The following is an 11,462-nucleotide window of genomic DNA, read 5'->3' as shown; positions in this document are numbered from 1 at the left end:
GGTGCACCTGAGCACATCTCACCTCCTCAGGATGGAGGCTCAGACCCAGGATCTGAGCATAAAGGGACCTGCTTCTCCAAAATTTGTGCAGCCCAGGCCATCTCAGTCACTCCTACCGCAGCGAGACCGTCACAACAAGCATCATTTCATTTTGCAATGACAAAAAAATAAACAATGAAAATCAGATGGAAAGGAAGGAGGAAAAGGGAGGGAGAGAGGCAAGCGGAGAGGGAGGGCTCTGCAGGTATGACCAGGACGACGACGAGGTGGAGCCGGGGACCACGCCTCATCCCTTTGTTGAAGGGCACCCCTCGCCCTGGTCTACAGAGGGGTCCCCCAAAACCCAGAAAGGCAGGTAGAAACCATGGAAAGCCAGACCTGGTCTGGCTTTGCTCTGAGACCTGGGGAAGTTCAGGTGAGGCTCATGTGCCTGGGGGCCCAGATGCTAAGGGCTTGGACCTGACCACCACCCGGTGGGGAAAGTACAGGCACTGGAGGGGGCCCCCCACATCTGAAGCTGCCTTGCCCAGCCCCAGCCCTCCAGCCAGGAAGGTGAGAGGTAAGAGTCCTAGGGCGAGCAGCCTGCAGATGTGGGTGCTGCCTCTGTTCTGCTGTGAGGGGCCGGTCGGGAGAGAGAGGCCACACCCCGGGGACAGCTCCATGGTGCTACAGAAACAAACACGGCAGCGGGGTAAGCGTAAACTGAAGGCAGCTTGGCAAAGCTCAAAAAACTCACCAGGCCGCCAAACTTCAGTTTGGCCAAAAATTCGACATGACCTCACCCCTTTTTATAAGCAGCTGTCCTGATACTAATCCTGCCTCTTCCCTAATCCCTTTCTCATGAGCCTGGGGAGAACACACCAGGTGCTTCAAGCAAGAGCACTCCACAGAACCCCAAGCTTCTCTGTAACATGCAAGGGCGATGGATCAGGGTCTACACCGCCAGACGGAAGACCGAGTGTCTGCCATGCTCACGCTGGGCCCCCATGGGGTCCCTGGCACAAGCCAGCACCCAGCACATATTTGTCAGGTGCCCATTGGATGGCTGCTGATGTCGGAAAGGGAGATGGCGTTAGGTCTGTGAATTTACATCCCTTCTGATAAAGGATGGAGAAAATACATTAACTTGGACTTCCATCAGATTGGCATGGGCTGGTCATTTTAAGAGGACAGAGTAACTAGATGCTGAATTTTGAAAGACTGTGCCTGCTGCTCCTCCATGTCCTTCAGGGAAGGGCACATCCAGGGTACCACCTGGGTCTTTTATTCAAATCACACCATCAGGACCAAAAGGAGCTTTCCAGCAAAGCTGCCTGCCCCTTGCCTCAAACCTTTTACACAACCCCGGCCAAGCAGTTTCTCTAGCCTCTGGACATTACAAAATATACCACCACATTGCAATTCATTCTGTTCCAGGTGTTGGTAACTGCTGTTGAAAATTATTTGTAATTGAGCTCAAATCATGTGTCAGGCCATGGGCCATGTTCTAGGAAAATGACCATGAGCATGGCTGACCTTGTCTGGCTCTCGCGACACTTTCAGAGCCTCCTTCCCAACTTGGCTGGTCCGGTGGCAGGTGAGTTGGCCCTGGGGAATGGGCCATGAAGGATGGGCTTTTGGTAAAGCCACTCACAAGGAAGAGTGCATGCCTTCCAAAAGGATGCCTGGCACTGACGCTGAGGGTCAAAGCCACAGGCCAAGCTCACCTGGCCCTTCTGAGGATACACCAGCAGGACTGCCAGTGATGAAAACAAGGAGGAAGAGAAGGAAGAGGGGGGAAGGGGACCCAGGTACAGGGAAGGTAGCCAGGAATTAGACCTGAGGGCTTGGGTCCAGTCCCAGAAGGGCTCCCTTCTAGCCAGGACAGCAGACAGAAGCCCCCAGGCAGTGAATGGACCTGGACGAGCTGGAACACACAGAAGTGGGCACAGAGGGCCTGGTGCACTCAGGGCCCACAGGGCAATCGTCCTTCCAGTGGTCACTTTCCCTGGGACCAGTTCGCCTCTCTGCAACACCCCTCCCGACTGGTGGACCCACAGAAACCATTCTGACTTGTCTGAAATGCAGAAGCTTCCTGCCTGCCTTGTCTACCAAAAAATGATGGAGGTTACCGGGTGGCTGGAAACTGGACCTGAAGGGGAAGTGTGTTACCTGGAACTTTGCTGGGCCTCAGAACTAGGAGCTTCCTAGAAAGGCCTTGGGTGGGGTGGGAATTCTTTGCCCTGGAACAGAGAGCCTAGGAGAAGAGACGGGGCTCTCGGCACGAAGTCCAAGGTCATCTCCACATCACTGTTTTTCCTGCCTGTCCCATGCGGAAACTGGATCATGGTCGGGACCAAGGCATAGAATGTGGGGGCAGTGGTGGGCTCCACCTAAAACTGGGGTGTTCCCGCATCCCCTGCCTGCCCCCCATGCCCATCCCAATGCCCCAGAGGAAGCCCCCTGCATATGCCCAGCCATGCCTCGCTGGTTTAGGGCAGCACAGTGTGAGTTCCAAGTACCTAAGCAGATGGCACTAGTGGTAAAGAACACGCCTGCCAATGCAGGAGACATAAAAGACACAGGTTCACTCTCTGGGTCAGGAAGAACCCCCGGAGGAGGGCATAGCAACCCACTCCAGTATTCTTGCCTGGAGAATCCCATGGACAGAGGAGCCTGGAGGGCCATAATCCATGGGGTCGCAAAGAGTCGGACATGACTGAAGCAGCTTAGAAGGAAAGCAGGTGGCTGAGGCTTTGGGTCCCTGGTGAGAGTTGGGGCTGGGGAAGGGGGTAGTGAGCAAGGAAGAGGGAAGATTTCCTGATTGTCTGAGCTTCAGTCGAGGCTCAGCGACACTGCTGCTGCTGTTGCTGCCAAGTCGCTTCAGTCGTGTCCGACTCTGTGTGACCCCATAGGCAGCAGCCCACCAGGCTTCCCCGTCCCTGGGATTCTCCAGGCAAGAACACTGGAGTGGGTTGCCATTTCCTTCTCCAATGCATGAAAGTGAAAAGTGAAAGTGAAGTCACTCAGTCGTGTCCAACTCTTCGTGAGACCATCTCTCAAATATAGTCCTGAAGCTACTGCTTATCCAGCATCTCCCAAACTTTGTTAGCCAAATATTACAAACCAACTAACCATCACACTTATTTTTACCTTATTAGATAGTTTTCAGTCCCCTTAAATCCCAGGATCAATGTTATTCTAGCCAGCTCTCTATCATTAACTATGCATCTCTACTCCTTTATATTCAATACCTTATACCTGACTCCATAATAGCCATGTAATTAATATATATCCAAACAAAAACAGAAGACCTACTTACATGAATTCCACTCTATAGGATGGTCATAAAGTCTGAAAACATAGGTATTATGTTAACATATTCTATAACATCAATAAACCATTTATTGTGTATGGTTTTTTATTGTTGTTGTTTCCAGATTTGGTGGCCACCCTGTACTTAAAAAAAAAGCAAGTAAGCAGAGACAGAGGCAGAAAGAGCAACATAAATCAAAAGCCCAACAGCAAATAAACTGAACTAAAATACAAACCTATCACTGAGAAAAAGACTCAAGATGTTACGAGTAATAACATCCTAAACTATCACTAATCCTTAGAAGCCTCTACTTCCCTTACAAACTAGAGTCAGATTTTATAAAACAAAAACAAAATGAAAGTATAACTAAATCTATTATGTCTTAAGCTAAAAGTTACTATTTCACTTTCACATTCTGATTCAAAACACTCCAAAACAGTTGAATAGAAAGAAGCTAAACTCAATTTCCTTACATTTAGGACCTAGAGTCACCAACACTTTATAAAAGATAATTTTAGAAATCAATTAAGGTTATTTTTGCTTCATTTTTCAGTCTAAAATATAGGCACTCAAAGATGTCCAGATGTTGAACAGCTTAATGAACCTTGTCTGAATTACAGTCTTAAATTTAATATATTCAAAAGTTTAAGTTCTGCACATCAGAGTTTTGATAAAAGTGATAAATACAGTTACAAAAATACATTAAAAGTGAAACCAGTACTCTGAAGGCTTATTCGGGTGTTATAAAGGGAGTCTCTTAGGTCATGAATGGAACTAGTGTTCATTTTCATATTGGAGCACTGAAATAAACAGAAGTTGATTTCCTTTAAAATAAAAAAATCATTAAAAAATCTATCTCAATTCACTGCAGCAAGCAAGATCACATGAGACTCTGACGGAATGACTCATAAATGAAAGCAAAAAACAATTATGCATTAAAACAAAAACAAACATCAAAGATCTCTCATGCTTATCTTTAAAAGTGTGCAATGTATTGTGTAAACTCAAGAAGAGACTTCTTTACCAAACTGGATGGTCACTAAAAAAAGCTGTAAACAGAAAGTAGAAAACTAAGCACCTGCTTTGTCTCTTAAGCACAACAGGACATCATGCAGAAACTTATAAGGCAGGAAAACAAAGGCACAACTTCAAGTAATACATAAACAGCTATGGAATTAAGGGATGCAGTTCGATATACAGGGCAATTTGAGGACAATAAACTAAGAGATGGATTGACTCCATCAGCTAACCTCAACAGAACTGTCAACTAACCAGAGACAGATCAGCAGTCACAAATCAGGGACAGTATTTCAGACACTACTGGCCAACCACTAATCTTTCAACTATGTTCACAAAAGAAAAAGAAAAGGGTCTTTTCCAAACACAAATAACATATATTTTATAGGAACATCCCAAGTTACTTAAACCAGACTTGTTAAAAGCCCTGTTTACCCTTCTCCCACTATTCCATCTTTTCTCCCATTCTCCTGTCCAAGAACTCCTCTATCTGAGACTGGACAGTAAATGGTGTTTTCCCCAGCTTCCCACATGCCTAATGTAGGAATCTCTTTTTTTTCATCTTTGGCTCACATTTTAATCTTAGGTACAACACTATTTCCCCCTTCCTACTTCCTCTTTTCATATTCCAGGTTTTGTGCAGTTATAGAAAACCTCCTCTTCCTTCTCTCTTGTTAAAAATAGTAAAGCTCGAATCACAGCTTCTAAGTAAAGTGTAGAAAACATCACACAGGCCAAATCCCACTCATAATTCAAGTCATCCATGAAAGGAGCACAGTTGTAAACTAAGGAAGAGTTTGTTATCAGAACATAAGATCTCTGTGGGCAAGGATTTTGTCTGTTTTGTTGGGCCTCCTGCCTGGAAAGTAGAAAATGGCAACCCACTCCAGTATTCTTGCCTGGAAACCTCCATGGACAGAGCAGTCTGGCAGGCTGCAGACCACGGGGTCGCACAGTCAGACAACACTGAGCACAGAGCACACACAGGGGAGCAGGGCAGCCTACAGACCAAATACTATTAAGTTCTACCGATTTTTTACTTCTCACTGGGTTGGTAACCTAAAGTAAGCAAAAGCAACAGGAAGCTCCTCATATCTATCTTTTTAGAGTCACTTTGAGTTTATTTCCTCTTTGTAAGAGACTAAGAAGGGCCACCTGTGTTCAACAGATAACACCAGTTCGTTAACTCAACTACTGTTTTAATCTGAAGAAGGAAAAACTCTTTGCCAAGACAAGTTTAAGCACCTATGAGTTATATGAACACTCTTAGATTCTCCTACTCATAAGAATATCTATTAACCATCCCTTTTCAAGGTTAGGAGTACACTTATACATAACTGTATCAAGAAAATGCCATTATACTTAAGAATCAGTAACATTGCTCTCAAGCACCAGATCCTGGTAAATCCCAGGCCCTTGTTTACTGCCCCTCCAGCTCTCATTCAGTCTCATCACTGATAAGGTGTGGGTTTTGCACACATGCCCGTCACTCCAGAAGGGTGGGGATTCCAAGAAGCTTCTAGGAGTGACTGACTCAGACAGAGCTGGAGAGAGCCGCAGGGGCAGGACAGGCACATGGGCGCACCCACATCCCACAAAGCACTTTACAATCTTTTCTACCACTTCTGTGGACATGCGGAGTGAGGCTGCAGGGCTGGGGTTCCTGCTGCTGGCTTTCTGTCTCCAGGGACGTGGGGCTGGCCCTTGGTTGGGATTTCTGGGCTGTGTCCCCTCTCCCTCCCAGGGCCCCCACCAAAGCCCAGGGGTCCAAACCCCTACCTCAGGGGACCCATTATTTTATCTCTGTCCTGAAAAAAAAGACTAGGGGGACTGTGAGACATTTATGCCTCCCACACAAGGCCCTCAGGCCCCCTAATGGACCAGAAGGATTTGTAATCACACGCGCTGTCAGTTAAGTCCATGGCTCCACGAAGCCCCTGGCCTTAGGCCCCGCCCTGGCCTCCCTTTCCAATTGGAGGATCCCTGGGCCACCCCCAAACATCTGGCTGGCACACACCAGCTCCAGGAACTGCCAGATCGTCTGTCCTTACAGCCCACCTTCCCCACCCGACCCCTCCCAACCCCTGAATGGCAAGGACCACAGGCTCAGCTGAAGGTAAACGTCAACTGTTTAAACACCAACTGTGGAATCTGCAAACAGACAAAAACCATATCGTGCACAGGAGCCAGAGAATTTGCTCAAAAACAGCTACTCAACGTGTCAGAGGCAGAGGGGTCCTTAGTTACTGAGCAGCACAGAAGGGCTAACAAAAGATACACTCTGGTGTTTCACACACCAACCAGAGTGGGGAGACAAAACAGCTCCCCTGCCAAACAGAACTTTCCAGATGCTGTGGAGATAAAGAGGCGGGAGCTACGGGCTGTGGACTCCCAGCACTGAGTCCAGCACATCCAAGGGAACCTGAGCTCCCCCAGGCCCTCTACTCAGAAGGCGGCTGAGGTTGCACTTGGAAGAATCCACATTCCACTCCAAGCCCCGCCCGCTGGGCCGACTCCAGGCGGCTGGAAGGCTGCTTGCAGGCCCTGGGAGCATGGGGAAGTGTCCCAGCTTCATGAACAAAGCCAGTCCAGTCCTGCCAAGCATCCACTGGGCTCTACAGACCCACAGCTTCGTGTCCACGCCCAGGGCGGGGACCTGCACGTGGGTGCCTTGTGACATCAAGAAGTCTCTCCCCCACTTTTTGTCATTATTTCAGGGCCTCCCAGGATTTTAGCAAGAGTCCTCCACGAGTTTAGCACAAGTTCAGCTCCAGGGCCCCCACCTCCATGCAGTCAGGCATCTGGGCCTGGAGACAAATTTAAGCAACCGCCACTTCGATACTTCAGGGTCACCCTCCTTCCTTCAGTGACGGAGGCTTTTCACTGGTCCAGCTACTCTGTCCATCAGCTGCCTCCCCAGGAGAACCCCTTCCAGGTAGCCCCCTCAGTCCTCAAGCCAACATGGTCAAGTCCTTGAAGTGGCTGGACCCATGAACCCAGTTTGGCCTTGAACAGACTCCTCCCTTTCAAAGCAATTAATAGTTTTTCTTTCTTAAAACAGCCCCAGAAGGCAACACGTCTGGACTGCAGCCACAGACACAAGCCATTCTCATCACAGCATAAGGTGCTTAGCTCCTGCTTGTATGTTATAACAGACTGAGAATTAAATTAATCTAAGCAATGTTATCTATAAAACAACCATTAATTTAGAGAGTATATATTTGTAAAAACTGTGAAACACCTAGAAATTTAAAAAGCAACGGCCACCAAAACCAAAACAAAACATTATGTAACAACTCTGCCTTCAAAGGAATGGAAAGAAATCAGCCCAAACCCCTGCAAACACTGACACAATGAAAATCTATAATCCATCACTTCCCAAGTATACTCCAGCTATGAACTCCCATAAAGGGATAGAGAAAAGAAAATTTTTCATTGGGAATTCATCACTTGCCTCCATGTCTGTAAATGTTCTGTGGACCCAAAAGACGGTCATTCGGATTCACTGTAAATCACATTATTTTTGTAAGAATTCATTCTGGCCAAGAGCTGTGGACCCAGGAATGGATCTGGAGCTCCTAACTTGTGCAGCTCTCTACACAGCTCACGGCAGCCAGAGTGCAGCCAAGTGTTTCTGCAGGGCTCCTGGGTGGAGAGGGCACATTCGCAGGGCAGCTTCCACCTTTTCCAACAACTAACTCATTGCATCTGCTGTGTCTCTGTGAGAAGCTAGGTGAGTATTAACCGTTTCAATAACACAAGCACAGACACTTGAGTGAGGCAAAGAAGAGAGATGCAATCAGTGAAGCCATGCTCAGTGGAGGAGCCCCAAAGCTGAGACTGGGTGGTCTGCCTGTCACATGGGGTCCCCTCTGTGACTAAACACATAGTGTGTCTGCCTCCAGACTGAGGACAGCATAGTTTGCTCTGGGGCCAGCTGGGAATAGCCCAAGCATGGGTGGACCGATTCCAGCTGTCTGACAAAGCACAGCTGGGGGCCAGCTGGAGCTGTCTCCCCGCCAGCTCTGCTCCACAAGCCTCAGAGAAGTCCAGGGGGCAGAATCCCCCATCTCTCAGCAGCAGACACTTGGACCCCCATGGCCACTTTGTAAGCGCTTCCAAGGAAGAAACCTCCCAATACAGGTTCAGGAACCAAGTGGGACGGCAAGGTGGGATCTCTTGGAACCCACTGGACAGGGACTCAAGCTTAACTCCCTGGCTCTAAGTCCATCCTTTCACACTCTGCTTCAAGGTGCAGGGTTTGAGTTGCTGCAAACCACATTTCTATTTCCCTCCCGGTTAGGCTCCGCCTATCAGGAGAGCCAGAGGGAGTGTCAAGGCTGGAGGAGGAAGAAGAGACTTGCTCCAGATTTGGTTCCTGCTGGCTTCCTCTCCTCAGCAATACTCATTCACTTGGGCAGTGTCAACTCCTTCCAAAAACATCTGCCCTCTTGGGTTTCCCCAACACTCTCGGAACCAAGCTTGGGGCGTCCATGAGCAAAGAGGTGGGGGTGCCACCCCACAGGGCTGTCCTCCGAGCTCAGGACACCAGCATCTGCTGAGAAGCATTCGTTAGCCCACCTCAGGAATCAGAGATCAGCCCACCTGCCCGTCACCAAGCGTCTAACTTAATATATTTGCATCTTCCCTGGGTGCATGCCCCAGGCTGCTTCCTGCAGGTGCCTCTCCATCCACGGCCTCTGAACCCTCTTCTTGCCTTTTCAGTGGCCTGCTTAGGGATTCTTTCTATTAATAGAAAGAATCTCTGGTGTGGTTTCTGTCTGCTGCCTGGACCAGAACTGATTCATCCCCAGCTGGGTCCTAAGCATCTACACCAGGAACTGGAGCCTGGTATTCCCAGGCCTACTTAATTGCACTGCCAGAGGGAGCGCACCCGCCCACCCATGGCCCCCATCCCGTGGGGTTGATCTCAGCCAAACTCTGCACCAGCAGGGGCGAGTTCCAATGCAAGGGCTGCCACACAATGTGTGGCAAACGGCGCTTAATTGCCATACAAGCTCGGGGGTCGGCTGCGGGGACTCTGGCTAGAGGCAAAACATTTCCGAAGGCCGCCCGGCCGTGTAAGGGAGCGTCCTCATGGTGGGTGCCCGGGCAAAGATGATCTTGTTGTAGCTGGCGGTGGGACTTGCCCTGGAGTCCAAGTGCAGGTGGAGGGGCTCTGGGACCCCCGAGGGCCCCATGGCCGACATGGTGAGGGGGCCCCACACAGACAGCATGGTTTCGGACCTCAGGTCCTTGAAGGTGGCAGTGCCCGAGGACTTGGAGGACTTCCTCCTCTTTAGCTGGATGAGGCTGGCTGGCTTGCTCTGCTTGCCCACCCGCCGACTCTCCTCCACCGTTTGCAAGCACTCCAGCTCTCTGGCCTTGCTCTTCTCCATGAGTCTCTTCACCATCGGGGAGGTGTATGTGACATAGGCCGGCCACGGGTCGTGTTTCTCAAGCAGATTCACTGGGAGCCCGATGTTCTCAGTGAGTTCTACTGGCAAAAAGAAACACAGGCAATTTAGAGGCACTCACGGCAATGGTTCCATTCTTTAGGGGTCAAAGGAATCAGAGTTTGGATTTCTCCCCATCAGGCATGATAGCCCTTCCACCCCCTGTATTCAGTGGGAATAAAATGGTGCGCTTGAACTCAAATCTAATGGGCTCACACATCCATAAACTTCTCACTCTAGCTGCTGGTCAGAAGTTTTGGGTGTCTGAGGTGGGGGGAACTTTACTGGAAAATCTGTAAAGTTGGGAGACAGAATGACACTCCACGGAGTATATTAATTAAGGAAAACAAGAGTGGGACCTTGGAGTCCAATAGGCTTGGTTTCAAATTTTTGCATACATCAAATTGTTTAACCTATAAAGCTGTGTCATTTCACCAGTAAAAATGGTTACCATAAGGCTATAGGAAGGATGAAATAAAGTAATATAAGTCAAGGACTTGTAACAGTGTAGCTCAGGAGTTGAAAGCATGGGCTTTGCACTTGGACTGCTGCTGCTACTGCTGCTAAGTCGCTTCAGTCATGTCCGACTCTGCGACCCCATAGAGGGCAGCCTACCAGGCTCCCCGGTCCCTGGGATTCTCCAGGCAAGAACACTGGAGTGGGTTGCCATTTCCTTCTCCAGTGCAGGAAAGTGAAAAGTGAAAGTGAAGTCGTTCAGTCGTATCCTACTCTTTGCGACCCCATGGACTGCAGCCCACCAGGCTCCTCTGTCCATGGGATTTTCCAGGCAAGAGTACTGGAGTGGGGTGCCGTTGCCTTCTCCATGCACTTGGACTATCTGAGTTCAAATTCATTCTCCACCCCGTCTTCTTATCTGTGAATCTCAAGCAAGTCTCTGACCCTCCTTAACTTCATCGGCTTTGTGTGCAAAGCAGTGATTAGAAAAAGACCAACCCCAAAGAGCTTTCTTGTGGATTAAAAGAAGCAATATATGTAAAGATTTTATTTAACACAGTACCTGGCATAGAGTAATCAGTGAACAGCAACTATGAACATCTTGGCTGAGTCTCACTGCCTTTTTCATTCAATCCTTGTTACACCTGATGATGGGCGTCATCTCCCTTTAAGAGAGGACAAGCCCACGGCTGTCCATCCTGCACAGCTAGCACATGGTGTGTTTGAACTCGAGTCTCACAGGCTCACACATACATAAGCTTTTCACTTTGGCTGCTGGCCAGAAGTTTTGGGTGTCTGGAGTGGGGGGAGCTTTACTGGAAAATCCACTCATTAGTTTGCCAAGCAGCCCATCCCTCTGTGAATACCAAGTCCTTCCAGGTCAGATCTTCTTTCTTTCCTTTGCAGCTTCACTTGGTCCAGAAGAAAGGCCTCCAAATGTCCCTCCCGCAGCTTCTCCTCCAGTGTTTCCTCAGGTGTTGCCTACTTGCCCTAATTTTATAGTCCTTTGGTCATTTTGATATGAGTTGGAGAGGCAGGGGACTTAAAAGGTTCATCTTGCCATCTCCAGCCTGAATTCAGTGAAAAGCACTATAACTCAAGAGAAGAGGCAGATTCTAAAGTGATTCTCAGGCTCCCTTGTGGGGAAACGAGAGCTCCTCAGAGACAGGGCCATGAGGAAGAGCATCATGGAAGGTTCCAGGTCCTGGCAAGGGTGTCACTGTGCCTGGGGGGAGACA

The 11,462-nt window shown here is 48.9% G+C and overlaps 1 protein-coding gene across 3 annotated transcripts in view; it reads right to left on the bottom strand.

The window, feature by feature from the left end:
• Positions 1 to 3,975: 3,975 nt before the first annotated feature.
• CDRT4 (CMT1A duplicated region transcript 4) overlaps positions 3,976 to 11,462 on the bottom strand; it is a 28,645-nt gene continuing 21,158 nt past the window's right edge. For 2 of the 3 annotated variants that reach the window (XM_025280520.2, XM_044939239.1), the window contains exon 4: positions 3,976 to 9,812. In XM_025280520.2, coding sequence (XP_025136305.2) covers positions 9,358 to 9,812 — 455 coding nt within the window. In that variant the 3' untranslated portion in view covers positions 3,976 to 9,357. The remainder of the gene's footprint in view (positions 9,813 to 11,462) is intronic. The other variant, XM_044939240.1, reaches the window with a different exon arrangement.

The sequence above is a fragment of the Bubalus bubalis genome, chromosome 3 (assembly GCF_019923935.1).
Source record: "Bubalus bubalis isolate 160015118507 breed Murrah chromosome 3, NDDB_SH_1, whole genome shotgun sequence".
NCBI classification, from domain to species: domain Eukaryota; kingdom Metazoa; phylum Chordata; class Mammalia; order Artiodactyla; family Bovidae; genus Bubalus; species Bubalus bubalis.
This window is presented reverse-complemented; position numbering and strand designations above follow the sequence as displayed.